Consider the following 26,416-nt stretch of genomic DNA (forward strand, 5'->3'; position numbering starts at 1 on the left):
TCTTCTTTTCACTAGGGCCTGCGACTAAATTACTACTTCCTCATACCTTGGTTTCCAGCACTGAACATAGAATCAGTTTTAATTTTAACTCAAGAAACTCAAAATGATTCACTTAAATTGAAATAAATGAAAAGCCTATCCTAATTGATGAAATAAAAATGTAACTAGCCATGAAAAACAGTCTGAAACCAAGTCAAAAACGATCATTTTTCTTTTTAAAAAATTAAATCAGCTGATCAAACTAGACGCGCCTATCTGAAAAGCTAGGAACCAAAAATCCAAAAATCAAGTGTTCCATTTCTGTTTGGTGGATTTCCTACTAAGACTCCTCTTTTCGTATATTAAGAATAGGAAAATTTCCATTAAAAGCTAATTCAAATATCTGTACTCTGATCTTATTTTCCTTTAGGTGTGTTAAAACAAATGACATAAAAATCCTGGCTAGCTTCAGTCACTGTAATGATGAACAAGCCTACTTGACCTGACATACTTATTTCTTTCATATCTATGGACTTACTATGTTGTTTTATTATGTATTTCTTCAAAAAACAAAACAAAGAACAAAATACCTACAGACCCAGCAGGAAAAAAAGAGGTATGTTTTGTTTGCAAGGACGCTAGAAGTGCAGAAGCATCTAAGAGTTTAAAACAAGAGATCTTAGTAAATGTATGGGAATATACGATATGGCACACGTTGACAATATTTTTCCCATGCCAAACGATATTTCTTCTCACACTGGTGTTCATCACGAGCTTCTCGGTGGATAAGCAAGATGGTGAAATAAATCACATAGATATATGGTAAGATATGATTAAAACCACATGGTAGTGTTACAGACAAAAGAGTGGTTACCATAAACTGTGACCATGAAAATATGGGTTTCAAGACTGTGAATTGCCAAAAACTATAAAGATAATTTTTAGTGTCTTGATTTTATATCAAAAAGAATTGGTCGCCATGGGAAAAATTCCCAAATTTTTAAATTTAAACCCCCCCAAATGGGTTTTAATTTTTTTATAATTTAATTTTAATATATTTTATTATAATATATTATGTATATAATATACATTTTAATGTAAAATTTATAATTTTAATTAATATAAATGAAGGAATTGAGGAAAGGGAAAGAGAGAGTAAGAGGAAATAGGAAAAGGCTAGGGCCTAGGCCAATGGCCTAGTCCTTTCTCTTTAAGAGAGAAATTAAGTCAGTCTTTTAATCACTCACCACAAGATCTTTCCAAGCAAAACTCTAGTGTTCAGAGAGACCCTCCAGTTCAGCTCCTGAGCTCAACTAAGTTCAGCCACTGAGAGAGCCCAACTCTCAGTTCCTGACCTCCTTTTAAAGAAAATTTTCTCTTATGTCACCTCCCTTAAATTTTCATATCTACCAATCACAGTAGACATTTCCCACAAGATTGACCATTCTTAATTCACATCTTCTTTTGTTAATCACCTTCTCTGGGTAGACTAAAACTTCACACCTCTTTTGTTAAACTTGCCTTTTGTTTGTTTGACCTTTCAGTGATTAATTTGACCTTCATAGGTACTTAGCACCCTTTTGTATTAGATCTAAAAATAAACCTAGTTCAAGGGCTTGGCCTCACTATAAGTATGGGTTGGGGACTTTTTTCATTGTTCAGTAAGGAGTTTTACAACTTTATCTTCCCTTTAAGGTATGCCTAAATATGGGTGGAGTGAGGCTAAGTTCTCAATACATTCCTGACCAAGGACCTGCATTGTTTAAAATGGGAAATACTCAATCAAATCTTCTGAAGAAGAGTCTGAGAAATTTTAAGATTCACAGTAGAGACCAAGACAGAGCCATAATGAGATCATCCAAGTAGTTGGGATGTCGAACAAAGCCCCACCAGCCAGATACTAGAAGATTCTTGCCCCCCTTCACACCTTCATAAAGGTGCTTGGGAAGTTTTCTGGGATCCCCCATGCTGATGGGGATTGTCACCCAGTGTATAGTGTGGACGAGCTCCATTTTTTTATATATTGTTGGTGGGAATTGTGTTGCGTATTATAATTTTCCTCATTTTGAGCAGCCAATTTCCCAATTTCTATTTCAATAATTTTGATTTCTAAAATTTTTATTTCTATAGTCATTATAATTATTTCTATCAGTTCTAAAGTTGTGACTTCTATGATCATTATCATAGTTATTTCTATGGTCATTATTTCTAAAGTTATTATTATTTCATTTTCCCCATAGCCACCTCCTACAGACCATCATTACATGTCCTCTCTTGCCACAGCAAAGGCATGTTAATGATTTATCTGTGGATTCCTGCAAAGGGGCTATGGTCTCACCCTGATTTCTCCATTGTCCTTTTAACATTTCAATTTCTTTCTTTAAGTCTTCCACTAATGTATTGTGTTCCTCACATCTTTCTGCATGACCCTTATAAACATAGGCTGCTATTCTCCCCAATTCTTTGAGGTCCATAGAGTCTCAATTAGGACAGCTAGTTTTAAAGTAGTCTCTTACCACTGAATAACAGTTCTCAACTAATTGCCTACGTATTTGCCTAATGTCCCTTTCTCTGGATCAAGGTCCATATATGTATTTCCTACATCAATAAGTCTGTCCATAAACTGGGTGAGGGTCTCATCAATTTCTTGTTGAGTTTTTTCAAATTTTGACCATTTTTCAGGTCTATCAGAGCAAGCTCTCATGGCTGTCAATAATGCTTGTCTGGCCTGGTTTAGTTTTGTATAATCTGATTCAACATTGGGGTTCCAGTGTGAATCTTCAGTTGGCCAATAATTTCTTCTCTCTTCTCATTTCTGATTAGCCATAGATACCAAGTTCCCATTTTTATTGAAAGTTGGAACTTCCCTTAAAGGAAATAAACTATCTGAATTATTTGGTACTCCTGTTTCTGTTTATAGGCTTCTTGCTCCATTCTCAGTGGCGTAGGTATGAGAAAGGGAAGGATTGGGCATGCTGAGGGGGAGGGTTTATTGTTGTCTCATAGTGCCAGAAGAATGAGAGGTAGGAGCAGTGTGGGAAATTAATTGGGAAGAGTGGGAAGGAGGGGCAAAGGAAGAAGGGTCAGTAACTGGAGGAAAGGATGCAGAGGGGTTAGGGTAGGAAGCATGGACAGGATGTGAACTTAGATGTGAACTTAGGGCGGAGGAGTTTGGGTGGTCAATATGGGTGGGGGGAGGCATTGGTTGGGTAGTAGTAAGTTGGGTGTGGGAGGGGCTCGTTTGTGAACTAGGAGCCATATTGTCCAGAGCAAGGTGGGACAGAGATTCTGATAATGAGGAAGTATGGAGAGATGTCACTCTTATTCTGGGATATTATTGAGTCCCTTTTAGTGCTTTTCATAAAAGCTATGAGCTCCCCCAAACTTTCCTCTATAAACTCAAACCAAGTATTTAGTTCTGCATTTTGCTGAGTGGTAAAAGCAACAATTGGTCGGTTTGACTGGGAAATGGGTTTTTCAAGGAGAGACTGACGTGAATCTCTTATCTGATTCTCTAGTTTATGTATGGTATTTTCCAGTTTTCTCTTAGAGAAAAATAGATACAATATTACAGCTACAACAATTAAAATCCCCAACCAAGAGCAGTGTGGAATATATCCATTGCCATACATAGTCTGGGATTATGAAAAAGACAAAGAACAATGTTTGTACTGTAAAAAGAACAATGCATTTACTGAAAGCCTGAAAAGCCAGTTGTTAATTAAATTATGTGCTAGCTGTAGCCACATTTTCCTAAAGTCAAACATTAAGTTGCCTGTAATTTTGCCTTTTGTCAGTAAATAACTCTACTGCCAACGGTCTTATTTTGTTTAAAATTTCCCTAGCAGGCTTCACAAAAAAGTGGGGAGCAGGACAAGGCCAAAACTCTCCCCAGGTTTCCCTCACTCCTAATTAAGAGTAAGGAGAAAAGAGAGAAATAAAAATGTTTTTTTACTTACCTGCTCTAGCAGCTGTGTTTTGTAAGATAATTTAAGCGTTGTGACTTGAAAAATCTAAATTAATTGGTCGCCAGGGAAAATCCCAAATAATGAAATACCCAAGTCAGCTGGAAATTATGGTGATTTTAATTGATATAGAGAAGGAATTAAGGAGAAGAGAGAGAGAGAAAAGAGTTAATTTAAAGTGCTCCAGCTCAGGCTGAGCCAGGAAGTAGTTAAAGGCCTTGGCCAAAGTGGCCTCCCTGAGCCCAAGGGAAAGGGAGTCAGTCTTATCATTCACCACAAGACCGTCTCAAGGAAGCTGTCTGAGGGAGATCCTCTAGGCTGAGTTCCAGTCCTGAACTGACCTAACTGCCTTTTCTAGCCTCCTTTTAAAGAAATTTTCTCTTATGTCACCTCTCCTAAATTTTTACGTCTAACAATCACAGCAGATGTTTTTCCCCAGGACTGCCCATTCTTGAGTTCTCACCTTCTTTGTTTTTCTTTTTTTTCCTCTTTTTTTTTTAAATTACCTTTTGATGATTCTCTTGCTTGGACATCAAATTTTCTGTTCAGGTCTTGTCTTTTCTTTACAAATTCTTGGAATTCTTCTATTTTGTTGAATGACCATACTTTCCCCTGTAAGAATATAGTCAGTTTTGCTGGGTAGTTGATTCTTGGTTGTAGACCTAGTTCCCTTGCTTTCCGGAATATCGTATTCCATGCCTTTCTTTTTTTCAGTGTGGATGCAGCCAGATCCTGAGTTATCCTCACTGTGGTTCCTCGGTATCTGAATGACTTCTTCTTGGCAGCTTGTAATATCTTTTCTTTGGTCTGATAGTCCTTGAATTTGGCTATAACATTCCTGGGTGTTGTCGGTTGGGGATTAAGTACAGGACGTGATCTGTGGATTCTATCAGTCTCCACTTTTCCCTCTTGTTCAAGGATTTCGGGGCAGTTTTCTTTAATAATTTCCTGTAATATAATGTCCAGCCTTTTTCTTTTGTCATGGTCTTCTGGTAGGCCAATAATTCTTAAATTGTCTCTCCTTGAACGATTTTCTAAATCCTCTGTTTTGTGGATGAGATGCTTCATATTTTCCTCAATTTTTTCATTCTTTTGGTTTTGTTTTATAGAGTCCTGCTGCCTTGTGAAGTCGCTCGATTCTGATTGTTGTATTCTGGTTCTTAAAGACTGGATTTCATCCTTAGTTTTTTGGTCGTCCTTTTCCTTTTGGTCGGATTTTCTTTGGAGGTCATCTTTCATCTCCTTTGCCTCATTTTCCAGCTGGTTGATTTTGGCTTTCAAGACTCTATTTTCTGTTTCTAGATGACTTATCTTAGTTTTTAAGTTCTTTTCCCAATTGTCTTCAGCCTCTCTTAATTGTGTTTTGAATTGCATGTTGAGTTCTTCCAAAGCCTGTATCCAATTCGCTGGGATTTCTGATTTTTCCTTTGCTGATCCCTCCCCCTCTGTTTCATTCGCTCTTTGCTCATTACCTGTGCAGAAGCTGTCTATTGTAATTTCCTTCTTCTTTTTCTGTTGTTTACCCCTTCTTTGCTCCCCATATTTGGCTGTGCTCTTGCTCCTCTCATTTTGTTTTGGTTTTGGGGCTGTCAGTCTCCCCTCTTGGAGCTTTGTCAGATCTCTTGGTACAGTCTCTAGGGGAGGAATGTTAGCTTCACTGTCCTCTAGAGGCTTTTGCTTGGATTGAATTCAAGTGGGTTGGGCTGTATGTGGTATGAAACTGAGGCTCTGAAAACACCTGGAAGGCTGGGCCGCCCAGGCTCTCTCCAATTCTCTCTAGCTGTTTCTCCACTGTCCACAAGTGCCTTTGCCCTCCTCCCTAAACTCTGAGGAGTTCTGATTGAATTGGCTGGATTGATCTGGTTATGCCCCGAGGCAAAAGTGAGGCTGGAGCCCGATGGAGGGACCCAGCCGGGCCCCCTTTCTCCCTGGCTTCCTCCCTGCTGTCCAAGCTGGATTCTCTGAGCCCGGTGCCCCGCTGCTCACAAGGTAGACACTCCAAACCAGCACCTTTGGCCGCTCAAAGGTTCCCGCTGCCGTTGCTGCGGGCTCAGCGCTCTGGGTTGTGGGGGTGGGGTCCTGGGATCTACCCTCTGCATTTCCCTTAGCCCTGAGTATTCTCAGATTCTGGCTTTGGGGGGGGCGTACCTTTTGATTTGCATCCAGAAGGAGGGTTCCCCACTTCTGTCCTGTTGTTCAGGTTGGGTTTCAGCTCCCTAGAAGCATTCAGTCTGTATCGGTAAGGAAGGGTCTTCCACGAGGTCTGAACTTTTGCTGCTTGCTAAGCCTCCATCTTGACTCCGCCCCCCAGAAAAGTCTCATCTTCTTTGATTAGATTTTCTCCAGGACTGTCCACTCTTTAGTTCTCACCTTCTCTGGTTAGATTATATCTTTTGAGTACTTCACACTATTTTGTTAAGTTCACCTTTTGTTAATTACTTGACTTTTTTGTGATTAATTTAACCTTTATAGGTACTTAACACCTTTTTGTATTAGATCTAAAAATAGACTTAGCTTAAAGTTTGTAAACCTTAAAATTTCTTAGACTTATAAATGTTGGAAATTTCACCATTGGGAAATTTCATACTTGGAAAATTTCTTAGTGATAGTGTATTGGAATGTGAACCCCATTGGCATGGGAGGTTCCTCCTCTTCCCTTCTTAAGATTACTTTAGGACAGAAACCTTTTGCTGAACAATGGAAAGGACTTTGACCTATGCTTAAGCACAGAACAGGAATTTCTTTGAGTCATGATTGATTTTAGAATTGATACAATGGAGATACTTGGAATGACAGAACCAAGTCTTGGAAATTGCAATCTCCACTCTACTCAGTCCTAACAGGATTTAGGAAGGGCTGCAGCATAGATAAAAATTTAATTATTCCAATCTCTACCCTACTCAGGGTAACAGGATTTAGGAAGGGCTGTAGCAAAAGATCAAGATTTAATTATTTGAGAATATGACCTCCAACAGACATGTGCAAAGCCACAGACCTCTGGGCGGTCCTGGGTTAAGCTAGAGCCACCATTGGCACAGGGAAAATGATGGACAGTGATTGGTAGATGTGAGAACTGAGGGGAGGGAACTTGGATGGTTTCCTTAAAGATAGAGGGGTCTGAGGACTGGTGGTTGGTTGGAGAGTTTTGGCTCTGAGTGGTTGAAGAGTTGCTCTGAGAAGCTTGCTCTGAGGGAAGCTGGAGGTGGAGGCCGCTGAGACTGTTTCTCCATTTTGGTCACGTGAGTAATAGAGACTGATCTCCTTTCTTTGCCTCAGCTATCTAAGGGCTTGGGCCTTTTGGCCCAGCCTAAACAGAAGGGGTATTTAAGCCCTATTCCCTTCTCTCCCCTTTCTCTCTCCCTCTCTCTCTCTATCTTTAATTCCTTTCTTCCTCCTGTTTGTAATTAAACTCTATAAAAGGTTGACTGCTGACTTGAGTTTTCATTTAGGAATTACATAGCTGAATTCCTTGGTGACCTTAAATTAATATATATCAGTCTTTTAAAGTGATTTCCTTGTCACAAGTTCTAGCTTCACTATAAGGTATGAGTTAAGTACCTTAATTGTTCAATTAGGAGTTTATAACTTTATCTTCCCCTAAAGTACTGTCTGAGTAGGGTGGAATAATTTCCAAGTTCACAATACATTCCTGATTCTGTTAGACCAAGTATCTACATTGTTACAATAAGGAAATAGCTAAATCAAATCTTTTTTAATAACATTATTTTATTTGGTCATTTCCGAGCATTATTCATTGGAGACAAAGATCATTTTCTCCCCCCTTCACCCCTCCCATCCCATAGCTGACACGTGATTCCACTAGGTATCACATGTGTCCTTAATTCGAACCCATTTCCATGTTGTTGGTATTTGCATTAGAGTGTTCATTTAGAGTCTCTCCTCAATCATATCCCCTGCACCCCTGTAGTCAAGCAGTTGCTTTTCATCAGTATTTTTACTCCCACAGTTTATCCTCTGCTTGTGGATAGTGTTTTTTAGATCCCTGCAGATTGTTCAGGGACATTGCATTGACACTAATGGAGAAGTCCACTTGTTTGATTGTGCCACAGTGTGTCAGTCTCTGTGTACAATGTTTTCCTGGTTCTGCTCCTTTCGCTCTGCATCACTTCCTGGAGGTTGTTCCAGTCTCCATGGAACTCCTCCACTTTATTATTCCTTTTAGCACAATAGTATTCCATCACCAACATATACCACAATTTGTTCAGCCATTCTCCAACTGAAGGGCATCCCCTCATTTTCCAATTTTTGGCCACCACAAAGAGTGCAGCTATGAATATTCTTGTACAAATCTTTCTCTTTATTATCTCTTTGGGGTACAAATCCAGCAGTGCTATGGCTGGATCAAAGGGTAGACAGTCTTATTGCCCTTTGGGCATAGTTCCAAATTGTCCTCCAGAATGGTTGGATCAGTTCACAACCCTACCAGCAGTGTATTAGTGTCCCAATTTTGCCACATCCCCTCCAGCATTCATTATTTTCCTTTGCTGTCATGTTAGCCAATCTGCTAGGTGTGAGGTGCTACCTCAGAGTTGTTTTGATTTGCATCTCTCTGATTATAAGAGATTGAGAATATTTTCTTATGTTAATTAATAGTTTTGATTTCTTTATCTGAAAACTGCCTATTTATGTCCCGTGCCCATTTATCAATTGGAGAATGGCTTGATTTTTTGTACAATTGATTTAGCTCTTTGTAAATTTGAGTAATTAAACCTTTGTCTGAGATTTTTATGAGGATTGTTTCCCAATTTGTTGCTTCCCTTCTGATTTTGGTTACATTGGTTCTGATTGTACAAAAACTTTTTAATTTGATGTAGTCAAAATTATTTATTTTGCATTTTGTGACTCTTTCTAAGTTTTGCTTGGTTTTAAAATCTTTCCCTTCCCAAAGGTCTGACATGTATACTATTCTTTGTTCACCTAATTTACTTATAGTTTCCTTCTTTATGTTTAAGTCATTCACCCATTTTGAATTTATCTTGGTGTAGAGTGTGAGGTGTTTATTTAAACCTAACCTTTTCCACACTTCCAATTTTCCCAGCAGTTTTTATGAAATAGTGGATTTTTGTCCCAAAAGCTGGGATATTTGGGTTTGTCATATACTGTCTTGCTGAGGTCTCTTGCCCCCAGGCTATTCCACTGATCCTCCTTTCTGTCTCTTAGCCAGTACCAAATTGTTTTGATGACTGATTCTTTATAATATAGTCTGAGATCTGGGACTGCAAGGCCCCCTTCCTTTGTATTTTGTTTTATTATTTCCCTGGATATCCTTGATCCTTTGTTCTTCCAAATGAACTTTGATATGGTTTTTTTCTAAATCAGTAAAAAATTTTTTGGAAGTTCAATGGGTATGGCACTAAATAGATAAATAAGTTTGGGTAGGATGGTCATTTTTATTGTATTGTCTCGTCCTACCCATGAGCAGTTAATGTTTTTCCAATTGTTCAAGTCTAGTTTTAGTTGTGTGGAGAGTGTTTTGTAGTTGTGTTCATATAGTTCCTGTGTTTGTCTCGGGAGATAGATTCCTAAGTATTTTATTTTGTCTAAGATGATTTTGAATTGGATTTCTCTTTCTAGTTCTTGCTGCTGAGCTGTGTTGGGTATATATAGAAATGCTGATGACTTATGTGGGTTTATTTTGTACCCTGCAACTTTGCTAAAGTTGTTGATTATTTCAATTAGCTTTTTGGTTGAATCTCTAGGATTCTTTAAGTAGACCATCATGTCATCCTCAAATAGCAATAACTTGGTCTCCTCCTTGCCTATTTTAATGCCTTCAATTTCTTTTTCTTCTCTAATTGCTACTGCTAGTGTTTCTAATACAATGTCAAATAATAGAGGTGATAATGGGCATCCTTGTTTCACTCCTGATCTTATTGGGAATGCATCTAGTTTATCCCCACTGCAGATGATATTAGCTGATGGTTTTAGATATGTACTGTTTATTATTTTTAGGAATGACCCTTCTATTCCTATGCTTTCTAGTGTTTTTAGTAGGAATGGGTGTTGTATTTTATCAAAGGCTTTTTCTGCATCTATTGAGATAATCATGTGGTTCTTGTTGGTTTGCTTGTTGATGTTGTCAATTATGTGGATGGTTTTCCTAATATTGAAGCAGTCCTGCATCCCTGGTATAAATCCTACTTGATCATGGTGAATGACTCTTCTGATCACTTGCTGGAGTCTTTTTGCTAGTATCCTATTTAAGATTTTTGCATCTATATTCATTAGGAAGATTGGTCTATAATTTTCTTTCTTTGTTTTTGGACTGCCTGGCTTTGGAATCAGTACCATGTTTGTGTCATAAAAGGAATTTGGTAGAACTTCCTCTTTGCTTATTATGTCAAATAGTTTGTATAGTATTGGGATTAGCTGTTCTTTGAATGTTTGATAGAATTCGCTGGTGAATCCATCTGGCCCTGGGGATTTTTTCTTAGGAAGTTCTTTGATGGCCTGTTGGATTTCTATTTCTGATATGGGATTATTTAAGAAAACTATTTCTTCTTCTGTTAGTCTAGGCAATTTATATTTTTGTAAATATTCATCCATATCTCCTAGGTTGGTATATTTATTGCCATATAGTTGGGCAAAGTAGTTTTTAATGATTGCCTTAATTTCCTCTTCATTGGGGATGAGGTCCCCCTTTTCATCCTTGATGCTGTTAATTTGCCTTACTTCTTTCCTTTTTAAAATTAGATTGACCAGTACTTTGTCTATTTTGTATGTTTTTTTCAAAGTACCAGATTCTAGTCTTGTTTATTAGTTCAATAGTTCTATCACTTTCGATTTGATTAATTTCTCCCTTAATTTTTAGGATCTCTAGTTTCGTTTTCTTCTGGGGGGGTTTAATTTGTTTGCTTTCAAGCTTTTTGATTTGCATTTCCAATTCATTGATCTCTGCCCTCCCTAATTTGTTAATATATGCACTCAAGGATATGAATTTTCCTCTGAGTACTGCTTTGGCTGCATCCCATAAGGTTTGAAAGGATGTCTCACCATTGTCATTTTCCTCAATGAAATTATTAATTGTTTCTATGATTTCTTCTCTAACTAACCGATTTTGGAGTATCATATTATTTAATTTCCAATTAATTTTTGATTTGGCTCTCCATGTACCCTTACTGATCAATATTTTTATTGCCTTATTATCTGAAAAGGTTGCATTTATTATTTCTGCTTTTCTGCATTTGAATGCCATGTTTCTGTGACCTCGTGTATGATCTATTTTTGTGAATGTGCCATGTGGTGCTGAGAAGAAGGTGCATTCCTTTTTGTCCCTATTTATTCTTCTCCATGTCTATTATCTCTAATTTTTCTAAGATTTCATTCACCTCTTTTACCTCTTTCTTATTTATTTTTTGGTTTGATTTATCTAAATTTGATAGTGGTTGGTTCAAGTCTCCCACTAATATGGTTTTACTGTCTATTTCCTCCTTCAATTCTCCTAGTTTTGCCATTAGAAATTTGGTTGCTATACCATTTGGTGCATACATGTTGATTAGTGATAATTCCTCATTGTCTATACTCCCTTTTAACAGAATATATTTACTTTCCCTATCCATTTTGATCAGGTCTATTTTTGCTTTGGCTGTGTCAGATATCATGATTACAACTCCTGTCTTCTTTCTATCAGTTGATGCCCAAAAGGTTTTACTCCATCCTTTAATTCTAACCTTGTGAGTATCAACCCACCTTGTATATGTTTCTTGAAGACAACATATGGTAGGGTGTTGGGTTCTAACCCAATATGCTATTTTGTAAATATTAAAATTTAGGGGAGACTGAGGCAGGTAGAAATTAGTTTCTCTCTGCAAGAAGTATTATATTTTTAGAGGTTTATTGAAGATTAAGGATTAAAGAAAAGACAACACAACAAAAGAAAAGAAACACGTGCCTAGGCCAGAGTGGCCTAGACAAGATAATCTCACATCATGGAAGAGAAGCCTCTGCTCCAAAACGGAAGTCCAAAAAAAGCCACAAAAGCCTTTGCAATCAGCTTAAATCCTTCCTCAATCTCGGCCCACCTCAGAATTGCATGAGATTACAAAGCATTTTGGGGAAGTGGAGCAAGGGCTTGTGGGGATTGAAGTCCAGGGTTCTAGTCTATTTTTTACAATTTGTCTACATTTTATGGGTGAGTTCATCCCATTCACATTCAAAGTTATGATTGTCACGTGTGGATTCCCTGGCATTTTGATATCTTTTTCTAATTCTGACCTTTCTTCTTTAGCTATAACCTTTTGAACCAGTGATTTACTTTAGGTCAGTCCCCCTAGTCCCCTCCCTTGATATGCTTCCCTTTCTGGCCCCTCCCTTTTTATGTTCCCTTCCCCTCTCCCCTCTCCTTCCCTCCCATTTTATACTCCCTTCCCCCACCCCCTCCTTAATTTTCCTTTCTCTCTTACCCTGTTGGATAAGATAGAATTCAGGATCCCAATGGATCTAGATATTCTTCCCTCTCAGAGTTGATTTCACTGAGAGTAAGATTTAAGCAATACCTCTTTGAGCTCTCTTCCTCTCCTTCTCATATGAGAGTTCTTCCCCTCCCTTTCTCATGTGTATCTTTGCGTGGGAAAGATTATTCTATTTAGTCCCCCCATTTCTTGAAGTAAGTCTTAGTATCATCAATGATCCCCCCTCCCTTTTTCTTTCTTTCCCCCCCCTTTACCAAATCTCCTTGATGCCTCAATCTTTCCCTATGCATGATTCTTCTAACTACTCTAATGATGCATACAATTTTTGAGAGTTACACAATACATTTCCCCCCACATATTAATATATATAATTTGGTATAAATGTAGTCCTTATAGAAGAGAGTTTGACTTAAAGAAAAAGATAAGATTTTTCTCCTTTTCCCTTTCTTTCATATTTACCTTCTCATGTTTCTCTTGCTTTCTGTGATTAGATATCAAAATTTCCACTAAGTTCTGGTCTTTTCTTAACAAATACTTGGAAATCTTCTATTTTGTTGAATGCCCATACGTTCCTCTGGAAGTGTATAGTCAGTTTTGATGGGTAGTTGATTCTTGGTTGGAGACCCAGCTCTCTTGCCTTTCTAAATATTGTGTTCCATGCTTTTCAGTCTCTTAGCGTGTTAGCTGCTAAGTCCTGTGTGATCCTTATGGGGGCTGCTCTATATTTGAAGCTCCTCTTCTTGGCTTCTTGTAGGATTTTCTCCTTAGCTTGGAAGCCCTTGAATTTGGCGATTACATTCCTAGGGGTTGTCTTTTGGGGATTTAGTGTAGAGGGTGTTCTATGAACCCTTTCTATTTCTATTTTTCCCCCTTGCTCCAGAACATGTGGGCAATTTTCTTCTATAATCTCCTGTAGTATAGCATTAAGATTTTTGTTTATCTCTGGTTTTTCAGGCAGACCAATTATTCTCAGGTTGTCTCTCCTTCCTCTGTTTTCCTGGTCTGTCACCTTGTCAGTGAGATATTTTATGTTTTCTTCTAATTCATTAATTTTTTGGCTTTGCTTTATTGATTCTTGCTGTTTTTCAAGCTCACTGTTTTCCAGTTGCTTATTTCTGGTCTTTAGGGACTGGATTTGTTTTTCAGCTTGTTCTACCCTTTTGTTAGAGACTTCCAGCTCTTTCTCCAATTGTGAAGTCTTGAATATCAGACTGCTGACCTCATTTTCCCATTTTTCTTTCCAGAAGTTTTCCATCTTTTGGATAAGCTCCAATTTGAGTTCTTCCAGAGCTTGTGGATAATTACCATTTTGGGGGCCATGTTTTGATTTTGTTTAGATTTCATCCTCTTTCTCTTCTTTTCCTTGGGTACTTCTGCCATAAAAGTCTTCAATAGTCACTTTTCCCCCTTTCTTCTTGGAGGCTTGATTTTGGGCCATGTGAGCCATCCCTTTGGTGGTTATTTTCCCCTTTCCTTTTTGGTCTGAGGTCTGGGTGATTTGGGCGGGTTTTCTGTGGATTTAGGTTGCCTCAGATTAGTTCTTCCCAGCCTCCATGGTTTGTTCGCGTGCCCACCCCCGTGCTCAGCGCACCCCCGTGCTCTGTGATCTCTTCTCACCAGTGCGCAGGAATCGCCTGTAAAACTGCTCTGAGGAGTGGATCTCTGGTATTCCCTGTCAGTTTCCAGGGAGCCTGGCTTGCCCCCCCCCATCACTACAGTGATGGGAAACTCTTTGGCCTTAGGCAGTTTTTACAGACTCTCGAGACTCTTCACTGTTTTCAGTTTGCAGGGGCCCCGCCATCTGCGAGCTCTCTAGTGTGCAGGGTTCTCCCGTGAAAACACCCTGAGAGGTCGTTTCCTAGCAGTCTTTAGATCCCAAGGACCCTGGTGTGTCCCCCCAGACACAGACATTCCTCACTCACTCACTTTCCTAGTGAGCTCTCTGATTCCCTACTCTGGTTCAGTGGGGGAGGGGGGAAAGGGCGGCTCAGTTCATGTTTTTGTGAAAGGTTTTCCTCCTTCTTATAGTGTGGCACTGTTCAAACCCCACATACCTTCATTTCTGTGGAGTACTGGAGAGTCCCTCCATTCTTCCAAAGACGATTTTTATGCTCTTTTGAGGTAGTCTATTTCATTTGGTGCCAGGGTGAGGAAGCGATTCACGTTTAGATTGCAGCCATGTTTACTCAGAAGTTAAATCGAATCTTCTAAAGTACAGTCTGAGTAGTTTTTAAAATTCACAGTTTTGAAGCTGAGTTAGCTTTTTAAAGAAACTGACTGATTTGAGCAGGTAATAAAGAGAGAAAGAAAAGAGATTTCACAGAAATCACAACCTTCGTGGATTAGCCAGACTGTTAAAATGATTTAAGAGTTGTGACTTAAAATCTAGATGTAATTGTTTGCCAGGGGAAACCCCAAATAAAATACCCAGTCTGGTATTTTATTGTAATTTAATTAATAAAGAGGGAAGGAATTAAGGAGAGGGAAGGAAGGGGATATAGGATTTCTCCCACCTGGCCTGTGCCAGGGGGAATTGAAAAATCCCTGCCTCCAGGTCTCTGAAGAAGATTAGAGGCTTCTATGAGCATAAAGTTGGAAAGTAAAGGAGGAAACTCAGTCAGAAACTCACCACCGAACTGGACAATAGCTTGTAGCCACAGTAAGATGCTAAAAGGTTCAGCAAGCTCCTCTCAGATAACTCTTCACTGCCAATAAGGGAAAGTGAGTCTTTCCAATCAAGATCCTCTCTCATAGACAGCAAGGGAGCCAAATATATAGACCTTTCACCCTTGAGTCTCCTCCTCTAAATGCCCATTCCTAGTTCTCATGTTCTTTTGATTAGATTATATCTTTAGAGTTACTTCACACTTCTTTGTTAAGTTCACCTTTTGTGAGTTACTTGACCTTTTTGTGATTAATTTAACCTTTATAGTTACTTGACACCTTTTTGTATTAGGATACTAAAAATAGTCTTAGCTTAAAGTTCTAGCTTCACTATAAGGTGAGAACTAAGTACCTTCATTGCTCTATCAGGAGATTACAATTTTATCTTCCCCTAAAGTAAGGTTTAAGTAGGGTGGAGTAATTTAAAGTTTACAGTGGTGAGGATCAAATGAGGTAATATTTGTAAAGTTCTTAGCACATAGTAGGTGCTTAATAAATGCCTGTTCCCTTTCTTTTTTTTTAACCCTTACCTTCTGTCTTGGAGTCAATACTGTGTATTGGCTCCAAGGCAGAAGAGTGGTAAGGGCTAGGCAAGGGGGGTCAAGTGACTTGCCCAGGGTCACACAGCTGGGAAGTGTCTGAGGCCAGATTTGAACCTAGGACCTCCCATCTCTACGCCTGGCTCTCAATCCACTGAGCTACCCAGCTGCCCCTCCTGTTCCCTTTCTTTGTCCTAATTTTGATCTTTGTTCTATTCAGGGGTTTTTATCCTGGGATTCAGAAATTTTGTTTAAACATTTTATTTTTTGGTAACTGTATTTCAATATAACGAGTTTCCTCTGTATTCATATATTTTAAAATTTTATCATTGAAAAATATGTTTCTTTTTTATCTTCCACAAAGTTTTATTTTTCCCCAATGACATTTAAAAATAATTTTCAGCATTCATATTTTGACATTTTGAGTTCTCCATTCTCTCCCTCTCTCTCCCCTCCCCTTTCCCTAAGATGGTAAGCAATTTGATATTGGTTATACTTGTGATATCATATAAAACATATTTCCGTGGTCGTCATATTATAGAAGATACATAAAAAATGAAAATTAAATGAAGAATGGTCTGCTTTGATTCTTTCTCTGGAGGTGGATTGTGTTTTTCATCACGTCCTTCAGGATCTTCTTGAATCATATTGCTGAGAATAGTGAGTCTTTCCTAGTTGATATTCATACATTATTGCTGTTACTATATACAATGTCCTGGTTCTGCTCACTTCACACTGCATCAGTTCATGTAAGTCTTTGGAGGTTTTTCTGTAGCCGTCCTGTTTGTCATTTCTCCTAGCTTGATAGTATTTCATTACAATCACACACCATACCCTGTTCAACCATTCTCATTGAAAGGCATTCCTTCAGTCTCCAATTTTTTGCCACCACAAAAAGAGCTGAAGTAAATATTTTGTACAAATAGATTCTTTCCCCTTTTCTATTATCTGTTTGAGATACAAACCCAGTTGTGGTATTACCAGATCAAAGGGTATGCTCAATATTATGGCCCTTCATTTGAGCTGTTTTTTTAAACCTTACCTTCCATCTTAGAGTCCATACTGTGTATTGATTCCAAGGCAGAAGAGTGGTGAGGGCTAGACAAGGGGGGTCAAGTGACTTGCCCAGGTCACACAACTGGGAAGTGTCTGAGGCCAGATTTGAACCCAGGGCCTTCAGACTCTAGGTCTAGCTCTCCATCCACTGAGTTACCCAGCTGCCCCCCCCATTTAAGTTTTTAATAGGATTTCACTATTTCCATAAGCTTTGTTGAAAGCTTATGTTGTCATAAAAGCAATTCTTTCTATGGTTGTCTTTTGTATTATAAAGAACAGGCACTAGGAGGCAACTGGGTAGCTCTGTGGATGGAGAGCCAGGCCTAGAGATGGGAGGTCCTGGGTTCAAATCTGGCCTCAGACACTTCCCAGCTGGGTGACCCTGAGCAAGTCACTTAATCCCCTTTGCCTATCCCTTCCCACTTTTCTGTTTTGGAGCCAATACACAGTATTCATATTGAATCTAAGATGGAAGGTGAGGGTTTAAAAAAAAAGAACAGAAACTAGACTTATAATTTCATTGGAATAGAGAACCTCCAGGTTAATAATAATAATAATAATAATAATAAACAACTCTTACCAGTTCAGATTGGCTTTACTTATAGAGTTGCTAAGAGATCAGAGGTTAAAGGATTTATCTAGGGTTGCAGGATGTGTGAGAGGTGAAATTTGAACCCATGCCTTCCCAGTTCTAAAACCAGCTCTCACAAGATCAAAATATTCTCTGGCTCTTCTTTGTTTTGTTATTTTCCTTGCTTGCTTTCTTCCTCCCTTCCTCTCTCTGTCTCTGTCTGTATCTCTGTGTGCCTCTCTCTTTCCCTCTCTTTTCCCCCTTCTCTCTCTCATATTATACGTGCTCTACCCATGTGAGCTATTATTCTGGCTATGAGTGTGAGTAGTGCAATGGCAAAAGACTGCTTGACCTGGGAAATGTGGTTTCTTATTTTCTTTGGATGTTCTTACTCCATCAGTCTCTTTATTTGTCTTTCCAAGGAGATCGATTGAGCAATAGCTTCCTTCTCTTTTCTATTTGATCATGGCAAGAATGTCAAGCATGTTTGTTCATTGGTCAATGATCTTGGGGGCTCATATCTAGGTCACCAACTGTGAAGTCATTGTTTGTGGACAATCCTAAAACTATGCTTCGTCACACCTTCTCCCCTCTTTTTTGTCCCTCTATCATTATTGCTGCAGGGGCAGAAGGAGGCTAGCAAGAGTAGGGGCAGCTTGTCTGCACGGAGACAAAGAGTTAGGCTTAGAACAGGACAGGGAGGAGAGTCTTCCTAGGGTTCTCTGAAATCATCCCCCTTACAGAGTAGTGAAGTAGTGGATAGAGCAGTGGACCTGGAGGCAAGAAGTCTTGAGTTCAAATCCAAATGTAGTCACTTTACTAACTGGGTAACTCTGGGCAAAACCTCTGTCTATCTCAGTTTCCCTATCTGTAGAATTGTGGTCAGATATAATGATTTTTACTTCCCAGGTTTGTTATGAGGATCCAATCAGATAATATCTGTCAAATGCTTTGCCACCCTTAATTATGAATTATGATTTCTTATATCACACAAACATTCCATCACATTCATACAACAACTCATTCAGCCGTTCTCTAATTAATGGTCACTTCCTTCAGTTTCTAATTCTTTGCCACCAAGAAAGCCGCTACAAATATTTGTGTACATTCTTTGTTTTGCTTAAGATTAATCACTCCCTAAATCTACCCTCCCTTTATTCCCTCTTTTCCTTCCTGCTTCCATTATAAGCAAAATGAATTTCTGTACCGAGCTATGTGTTTGTGCATTCTCCCCTCCTTTGACCAATTCAGAGGAGAATTAAGTTCAAATGACAGCCACTCCTCTATGCCCTCCCTTTTGTTTGTATAGTTGTCTATTTGTATGCTCTGATTATGTAAGATCATTTTTTTCTAGTCTTCTCTCCTCCCTCCGCCCTGACTAATGCTTTATTCTTCTCTTCTCTTTTTATTCTTATCTTAAGATCATTAAAACATAACACGACTCTGAGCAAAAGTTCTGTCCAATTAGTCCCCCTCTATGACCCCTAATGATGACAGAAGTCTGAGGGGACATATGTGCCACCTCTCTACAATAGAATGTAAGTCATTTGACTTGGTTTAGTTCCCTAGAATTATTGTTTCCTGTTTACCTTTTTATGATTCTTTAAAACATTTTATATTTATTTTATTCCAATACCAAATTTACACATAAGTTTCTCAAAGATATATGATTCATGTCGTCTCCCTCCCCTCTCCTGGAGCTGACAAGCAATTCCACTGGGTTATACATGTATTATCACTCAAAACCCATTATATGATTCTTTTAACTACTGTGTTTGAACTTCAGAGTTTTTGCTCAGCTCTGGTCTTTTCATCAGGAAAGTCTGAAATTGAATAAGAAATTCAAAGGATTTCTACTTCTTTCTCCAGAATTTCTCTTCCCCTTCCTCCAATTGCTATCATTTTAGTTATATATTTTTTTCACAATCTCATTTTAAACTCTTTTTTTTTTTAACCCTTACCTTCCGTCTTGGAGTCAATACTGTGTATTGGCTCCAAGGCAGAAGAGTGGTAAGGGTTAGGCAATGGGGGTCAAGTGACTTGCCCAGGGTCACACAGCTGGGAAGTGTCTGAGGTCAGATTTGAACCTAGGACCTTCCGTCTCTAGGCCTGGCTCTCAATCCACTGAGCTACCCAGCTGCCCCCTTAAACTCTTAAAAAAGAAATTCTGCCTTCATTACTTCAACAAAGAATTATAGTTGAATTAGTGTCTGAGTTGTGTTTTCCTTTGAAGCTTTGCTTGTATGAGTTTTATAGTTTTACATTTGTATCACTGAAACGATTATGTGTATCATTTTCCTGGTTTTGCTGACTTCATTTTGTATCCGTTCATATGAATTTTCCTCTGCTTCTCTGTAGTCATTGCATTCAGCATTTCTGACATCAGAAATATTCTTGAGGGCAGCTACATAGCATGGTGACTTGGAAGTGGAAAGTCCTGGGTTCAAATCTGCCCTCAGACACTCCGTAGCTATGTGACTTTGGGCAAGTCACTTAAGCACCATTGCGTAATCCTAACCACTCTACTGCCTTCGAACCAGAACATAGTATTGATTCTAAGACAGAAGGTGAGGGTTTAAAAAATATACTCTACTGCAATGAGGCCAAACTCCAATAGAAGTGGATCCCTGCAGTATACTGACTTAGAAAACCACAAATTAACTATTCATAAGCAAAGGATAAACTATGGGAGTGGAAACACCGAGGAAAAGCAACTGCCTGAATACAGAGGTTGAGGGGACATGACAGAGGAGAGACTCTAAATGAACACTCTAATGCAAATATTATCAACAAAGCAATGGGTTCAAATCAAGAAAACATCTAATGCCCAGTGGACTTACGCGTCGGCTATGGGGGGTGGGGGGGGAGGAAAAGAAAATGATCTATGTCTTTAACGAATAATGCTTGGAAATGATCAAATAAAATATATTAAAAAAAAGAAAACCACAAATTAACATCGTCAACACTATACTATATTGTATTTATTTTGTTAAACATTTCACAATTCTCTTTTAATCTGATTCTTGCCACATTGGTTGCAGAAGGGCCACAAGTTGGATGCTTCTGCTCTACTGCACGGATGAACCATTGCTTATTTAGTCATTTCCAAATCAAAGGACTTTGTCAGCATTGAGAAGCCTGGAGTGTATCTAGCGCCTTTCTTTCTGTCACTGATCTGCTTGAGACATTAGCAGGTTCGGTGACTTTCCCAGGGTCACTAAGCAGATCGTGACCTTTGCTGTCCCATGGCCCTTCTTAACCTCCACCTTGGGAAGATGATTTTCACAGCTGTGTGGAAACTGGATTATAGAGGGGAGAAGTTAGAAGCAGAGAGATCTGTTAGAGCTTATTGTAGCCAGCCATGTGCAAGACAAAGCCAGGAACTTGGACTGTGACCGAGTGAGAAGAGAGCAAGAAAAATAGGCAAGAGATACTGTGGAGTTAGAATCATCAAGACTTGGCAACTAACTGTGTATGGAGCTGATGCGAGAGAGGAAAGACCCTCCTGTAATCCTCATACTTACCAACTCAGGACCCTTCTAGGTCTGACATTCTATGTACAATGCTAACATTCCATATTACCTGGGTACAATCAGACTAGCAACTGGCAAGAGCAAAAGTTTCATCTTTTTTGGGGTCATGGATGCAGAATGAGAGAATGAGGAGTGTATGGGTCAGGATGCCAATGAGCTGGAAATTTTCCAAAAGAAATAACCAGCATTCTGACAGCCTTGACATTCCTTGTTCTAGACTCCCTCCTAGACCTGACATTCCCTGTTCCAGGCTCCCTCCAAGCCTTGACATTCCCTGTTCAAGGCTCCCTCATAGTCCTGACATTCCCTGTTCCAGAATCCCTCCCAGCTTTGACATTCCTTGTTCTAGACTCCCTCCTACACCTGACATTTCTTGTTCCAGGCTCCCTCCTACACCTGACATTCCAGGTTCCAGGTTCCCTCCCAGTCTTGACATTCCCTGTTCTAGGTTCCCTCCCATCCCTGACCTTCCCTATTCCAGGTTCCCTCCCAGCCTTGGTATTCCCTGTTCTAGACTCCCTCCTAGCACTGACATTCCTTGTTCTAAGGTTCCTCCCAGCCCTGACATTCCCTGTTCCAGGCTCCCCTTCAGTATTGAAATTCCCATTCTAGACTCTCTCCCAGTCTTGACAGTCCCTGTTCTAGGCTCCCTCCTAGCCCTGACATTCCCTCATCTAGGGTCCCTCCCAGCCCTGGCATAACCTGTTCTAAGGCCCCACTCCACTCCACTTCAGATATTCCACAGTCGAAGTACCCCTGTGACTCTGACATTCTGCCTTCTTAGCTGTGAGATCAGCTGTTTCAAGGAATGGCTACTACTCACCACTTTCAGTGACCTCTTCTAGCAATCAGGATGTGAAAGGGCGCCTGACCCGATTATTTTGGCTGTGGAGGAGTGGGACAGCTCTAAGGCAGGTGATGATCTCCCACCTGGGATGTTTCTTCATTGAAAAACAGTGGCCTGACGGCCTGAAGGTCAAGGAAGAGTCTGAGGTGATGCATCTGCCCACAGAGGAAGACCTCATTCCCTGGGTCAGGGACTACGATTTTGAGGCCAGCCCTCTGATCCTTTGTCACTGGCCAGCTCTCAGATCACCTTTGCAAGGACTTGGGAACGGCCCCACTAAAAATGATCTGGGTGTTTCTGTGGACTCTGCTCATCTGGAATCAGGGTTATATGCTCTCCTAGCGGGTGATCTCAGCGCCTCCCAACTAATTCTCATCTATATGAAAATGATGCTCAGATCTTCAGGTTCAGTCCAATTCTTGCCAATTGGACCATCCAGGTCCAATATTATTATTGTGGCTCTATTTTGTATATGTGGCCTCATATTAGTGATATATTATATATATGACCCTATATTAGTGATGGCGAACCTTTTAGAGAAGGAGTGCTGGTCCCTGTGCATGCCGTGCTCCTCCCCTCCATGGGCTGGGTACACCCCCCCTTACTCCACACAGGGAGGGAGAAAGCGCTCCCACTGGGCTGCTGGACAGAGGGGTGGCTGAAGTGAGGAATGTCCTCAGTGAGGGGGGAGACGGGGAAGGGACTTAAGTTCAGGGAACTTTAGATTGAGAACTGGGCCTGGAGGTCATCTAGTCGAGCCCCCTTATATAAGTACTTCTGGCTTTTAATTTGTTGTTGATGTTTAGTCATTTTTCAGTCCTATCTGACTCTTGGCAAACCCCTTTGGGGTTTTCTCGACAAAGTCACTTGAGTGGTTTGCTATTCCCTCCTCCAGCAATGATTGCCTTTGCTAGTATCATTTCCATCTGACAGATGAGGAAACTGAGGCTGCTGGAGGAACCTCTGTGCCTTTTGATGGGAAGTGAACAGGGTACAATGTCTTGAAACAGTCAGACTCTTTAGTGTGTCTCTTGGCTGACTCAAGAGTCGGGTGGAGGTGGGAGCTGGCTTAGCTGCCACCAGGAGGCTGGAGTCCAGTTTGGGCCAAGGGCTCCCTCTCCCCTCCCCAGTCTCTAGGCCACACCCCCAAACCCAATTTGGCTGGGCCTCCAGGCCAGGGGAGGAGGGAAATGTTCCTCCACCTCCAAGCCAGAGAAAAGGCTGTCCCAGCCACTGCACAGGGGAGAGGCATTTCCCTACGGCACCATGAGTGGCAGAGTTGGTGATCTGAGCCCTCAGCAGGAGGAGGCGCTGGCCCAGGTAAGCCTTGTCCCCCCTTCCCACTGGGAGCCAGGAGAGAGCCCCGAGACTCCTTGTCTCCCCCATTCCCCTCTCTCAACCTCCAGCCAGGGTCAGAGAAGTTGAAGTTTTGCTCCTAAGAAGGTTTGTGACCAGAGGAAAGCCCCTTCCCCTCTCTGGACCTCTGTTCCCCTCTCTGGTAAAAGAGGAGCTTGGTCTAAAGGTGCTTCTGTTCTTGTCTCCCCACTTTGTTTTTAGTCTCAGACCTGGAAAGGGCCCCACAGTTCACTCGGTTTTCTCCTGAAGAAAATCAGGCCAAGGGAGATGTCGCTCAGATAGTGTCTGGGGCATGATTCCAACCCAGGACCTCTGCTGTCAGAACCACTGCTTTTCTTTTTTTTCTTTTAAGCCTCTGTCTTCTGTCTTGGAATCAATCCTGTGCATTGGCTCCAAGGTAGGAGAGCAGTAAGGGCTAGGCATAGGCATTAGGGGTTAAGTGACTTGCCCAGGGTCACCCAGCTAAAAAGTATCTGAGGCCAGATTTGAACCCAGGACCTCCAGGCCTGGTTCTCAATTCATTGAGCTGCCCTTTGAATTGACTCTGATCTCATAATCCTAGGACTGGGGGTTTAAGGGGATCTCCAAGCAGGGAGGCTGGCTTGGGAGTTTCCCCTTCTTCTTAGAGGCAGGAAAGCCATGGGAGAGCATCTTGGGGCCCCCCAAAATATAAGAGCCAAACTTGCATGGCTCTCAGCAGGCCAGAAGGAACGTTCATGTCAGCTCATCTGTTCTGGGTCAGAGCTCTCCTCAGAGGCCTCACCATGGCTGAGAGGGTGCCTCAGCCCTCCAAATCTTCGCTGGTGGAATCCCAAATCTTGCAGGTCTTGTTGAGTGGGGGACATCCTTGGGAGTGAGCGGGGGGCCGGGGCCAGGCCTCCCTGCCTCCATGTTGGCCATTCCAACCATTCTGCAGGGCTGCGTCCTAGCACGGGCCCTAGGAGTGCCCCCCAAAGGCCCGAGGTGTCTTCCTCCACATTGGCGCTTGCATCACCCCATTCACTCCTCACCCATTTTCTCGGGCCTCTCAGGATCACTTCTCACCTGGATACCTGCCATAGCTCCAACCTAGCAGAGGCGTACTGCTACGCGCTGGGTGTCTGCCCCTTGGGGAAGCTACTGAGCCTGGCAGGGTCCTCTTCCAGGAGGCTGGAAAATGCTAGTTCTGTCCTCGGGAAGCCTTCGAGAGCCCTGAAGGCCAGCACAGAGGACCTTCCCTGGGAAGGGGCCGAGGAGTGGGGTAGGGGCAGGAGCAGAAACCCAAGGGGGGGCCTCTCCTCTCCTCCCAGCCCTTTCTGTTTCCTGGCTCAGCTCTCTGCTCTGGAGCCCTGAGCCAGGCGGACCTGAGAAGATGGGGGTCCTGATGTTGCCTCACTTAGTCGCAGTGTGGCTTCACATGTGACTCTCTGCATGCCTCAGTTTTAGGAAGGCCAGCCTGTGCAGGTGTAGGTACTGACAAAGTACCTATGTGGGGCTGCATTCAAGTGGTCGCTCGAAATTACTGAGTCAAAATCAGCCTCTTTGGACCTTGCCTGCTGGATCTGAGCAGAATCAGGCTGGAAAGCCAGTCCCAGAAACAGGAGGTCCTGGGTTCAAATCTAGCCTCAGACACTTCCTCACTTTGTGACCCTGGGCAAGTCACTGAACCCCCACTGCCCAGCCCTTCCTGCTCTCTGCCTTGGCACTGATACACAGTATTGATTGTAAGATGGAAGGCAAGATTTAACAAAAAATAATCAGGCTCTTCTAAGCCCTCCTCCATAGGATGGAGCCATTTAAATAGGCGAAGACAGCTCTGAAGCCTCTCCAGGCCCTTCCTTGGTCTTCCTGTGGCAAGGGTTCAAGTCTCTTCACAGCTGGATTGACCACGATTGTGACCCAATTCTCTCTCCACAGTTCCGGAAAAATGTCCAAGATGTGCTGGGTGAACTGCGAAACCCCGATGATTATTTCCTCCTTCGATGGCTTCGAGGTAAGGGAGACGAGAGACGGGAGACCAAACCTGGCGGGGGGGAGGCTGGGGGAGGCTAAAGATGCTCTCCCGCCTTCCCTGGGCTGCTGGGAAAGCGCCTCGTAAACACTAAAAGATAGAAGGAACGTCCAGGCTGGATGACCAGTTATTGGGGGTGTTCCGGAGACCTTACTGGGCAGGCCCGAGTCAGACTCTAAGGCCGCTGGGGTCCCTCCCAGGCCCGAGGTTCTTGGATCTGTGGAATTGGAACTAGAGGAGAGGCAAGAACAGGGAGCCCAAAGGGCTGCTGGCACAGAGCTCAGCCTTCTCTTTGGAAAACCCCAAACGTGCAGGTTCTTCGTGCCTTGGCCCCCAGATCAATCCCAGGCATCAAGTTCAATACTTAGAGGGTTACTTGACCTACTTCCCCCCAGAATGACCTCAGGGAAGACTGGCTGGGATGGAAGCAGGATGCTCCAGGAGATCTGGGCGTTCCTCCTTTGGGGATGAGCTGAGTCCTGGCCGTGCCGGGGACAGGGATGGCCTGCCACAGTGCAGAGAAAGAGACCTGAAATGGAGAAGGAAATGGCAAACCACCCCAGGATCTCTGCCAAGAAAACTTTAAATGGGGTCACAAAGAGGCAGGCTTGTCGGCTTTGCACCCCACCAGGGCAAGTCATTTCTGCTCCCTTAACATCCACTGTCTCCTCTGTTAAATGGGACTATTGCTTCTCATGCTCCTTACTTTACCTGACTCATGGCATGTCATGAAGATAGCAGAATGAAAATTGCTCCAGGGAATGGCTAGATGGGAACGTTGTCCCGTCCTTCCTCAAATCAGGAGATCTTTTCCTCCCTTTGTGGACTGCAGGATGAGGAGGATGGATAGAACCAAGAGGAACCTGAACGCCTGGGCTAGTCCAATGGCATACCCCTTAACCCACAGGAGCTGGGCTTTTTAGAGGACCTCAGAGGTCATTTGGTCAAGAATAGCCTCAAAGATTAAGGCTTTGGAGCCCGGAGCGCCCTTAGAGACCATCTGGTCTACCTCTCTCGCTTTACAGATGAGGAGACTGAGGCCAGAAAGCAAGTGAAGTTCCCATTATTCCAATTATGGAGGGAAATAATAGCACATACATCCCAAGGGTTGGTGAAGATCAAATGAGATAATAACTGTATAGCTCTGAGCAGTGCCATATGAATGTTAGCTGGTAATAATAGGAGGGGCATCTAGGTGGCACACTGGATAGAATGCTGGCTGGAGTCAGGAAGACTCATTTTCTTGAGTTCAAATCTGGCCTCAGACACTAACTATGTGACCCTGGGCAAGTCACTTAACCTTGTTTGCCTCAGTTTTTTAATCTGCAAAACAAGGGCAACAACAATGGTAGCACCTACCTTACATGGTTGGTGTGAGGAGAAAATAAGAAAAAGTATCTGAAGCCCTTTGCAAGCCACAGAATCTTAGCTTTTCAGGGTTAGATGGGACCTCAGTGGTCATCTGGTCCACCCAGAAGGGCTCA

The 26,416-nt window shown here is 41.7% G+C and overlaps 1 protein-coding gene across 1 annotated transcript in view; it reads left to right on the forward strand.

Annotated features, from left to right (window-relative positions):
- The first annotated feature begins 22,759 nt into the window (after positions 1–22,759).
- LOC100019008 (SEC14-like protein 4) overlaps positions 22,760–26,416 on the forward strand; it is a 30,534-nt gene continuing 26,877 nt past the window's right edge. Inside the window, exons 1-2 of the mRNA XM_001365438.4 lie at positions 22,760–22,906; positions 24,839–24,914. Of these exons, the coding sequence (XP_001365475.1) occupies positions 22,853–22,906; positions 24,839–24,914 (130 nt within the window). The 5' untranslated portion in view covers positions 22,760–22,852. The remainder of the gene's footprint in view (positions 22,907–24,838; positions 24,915–26,416) is intronic.

Source organism: Monodelphis domestica, chromosome 3 (genome assembly GCF_027887165.1).
Source record: "Monodelphis domestica isolate mMonDom1 chromosome 3, mMonDom1.pri, whole genome shotgun sequence".
Taxonomy (NCBI): Eukaryota; Metazoa; Chordata; class Mammalia; order Didelphimorphia; family Didelphidae; genus Monodelphis; species Monodelphis domestica.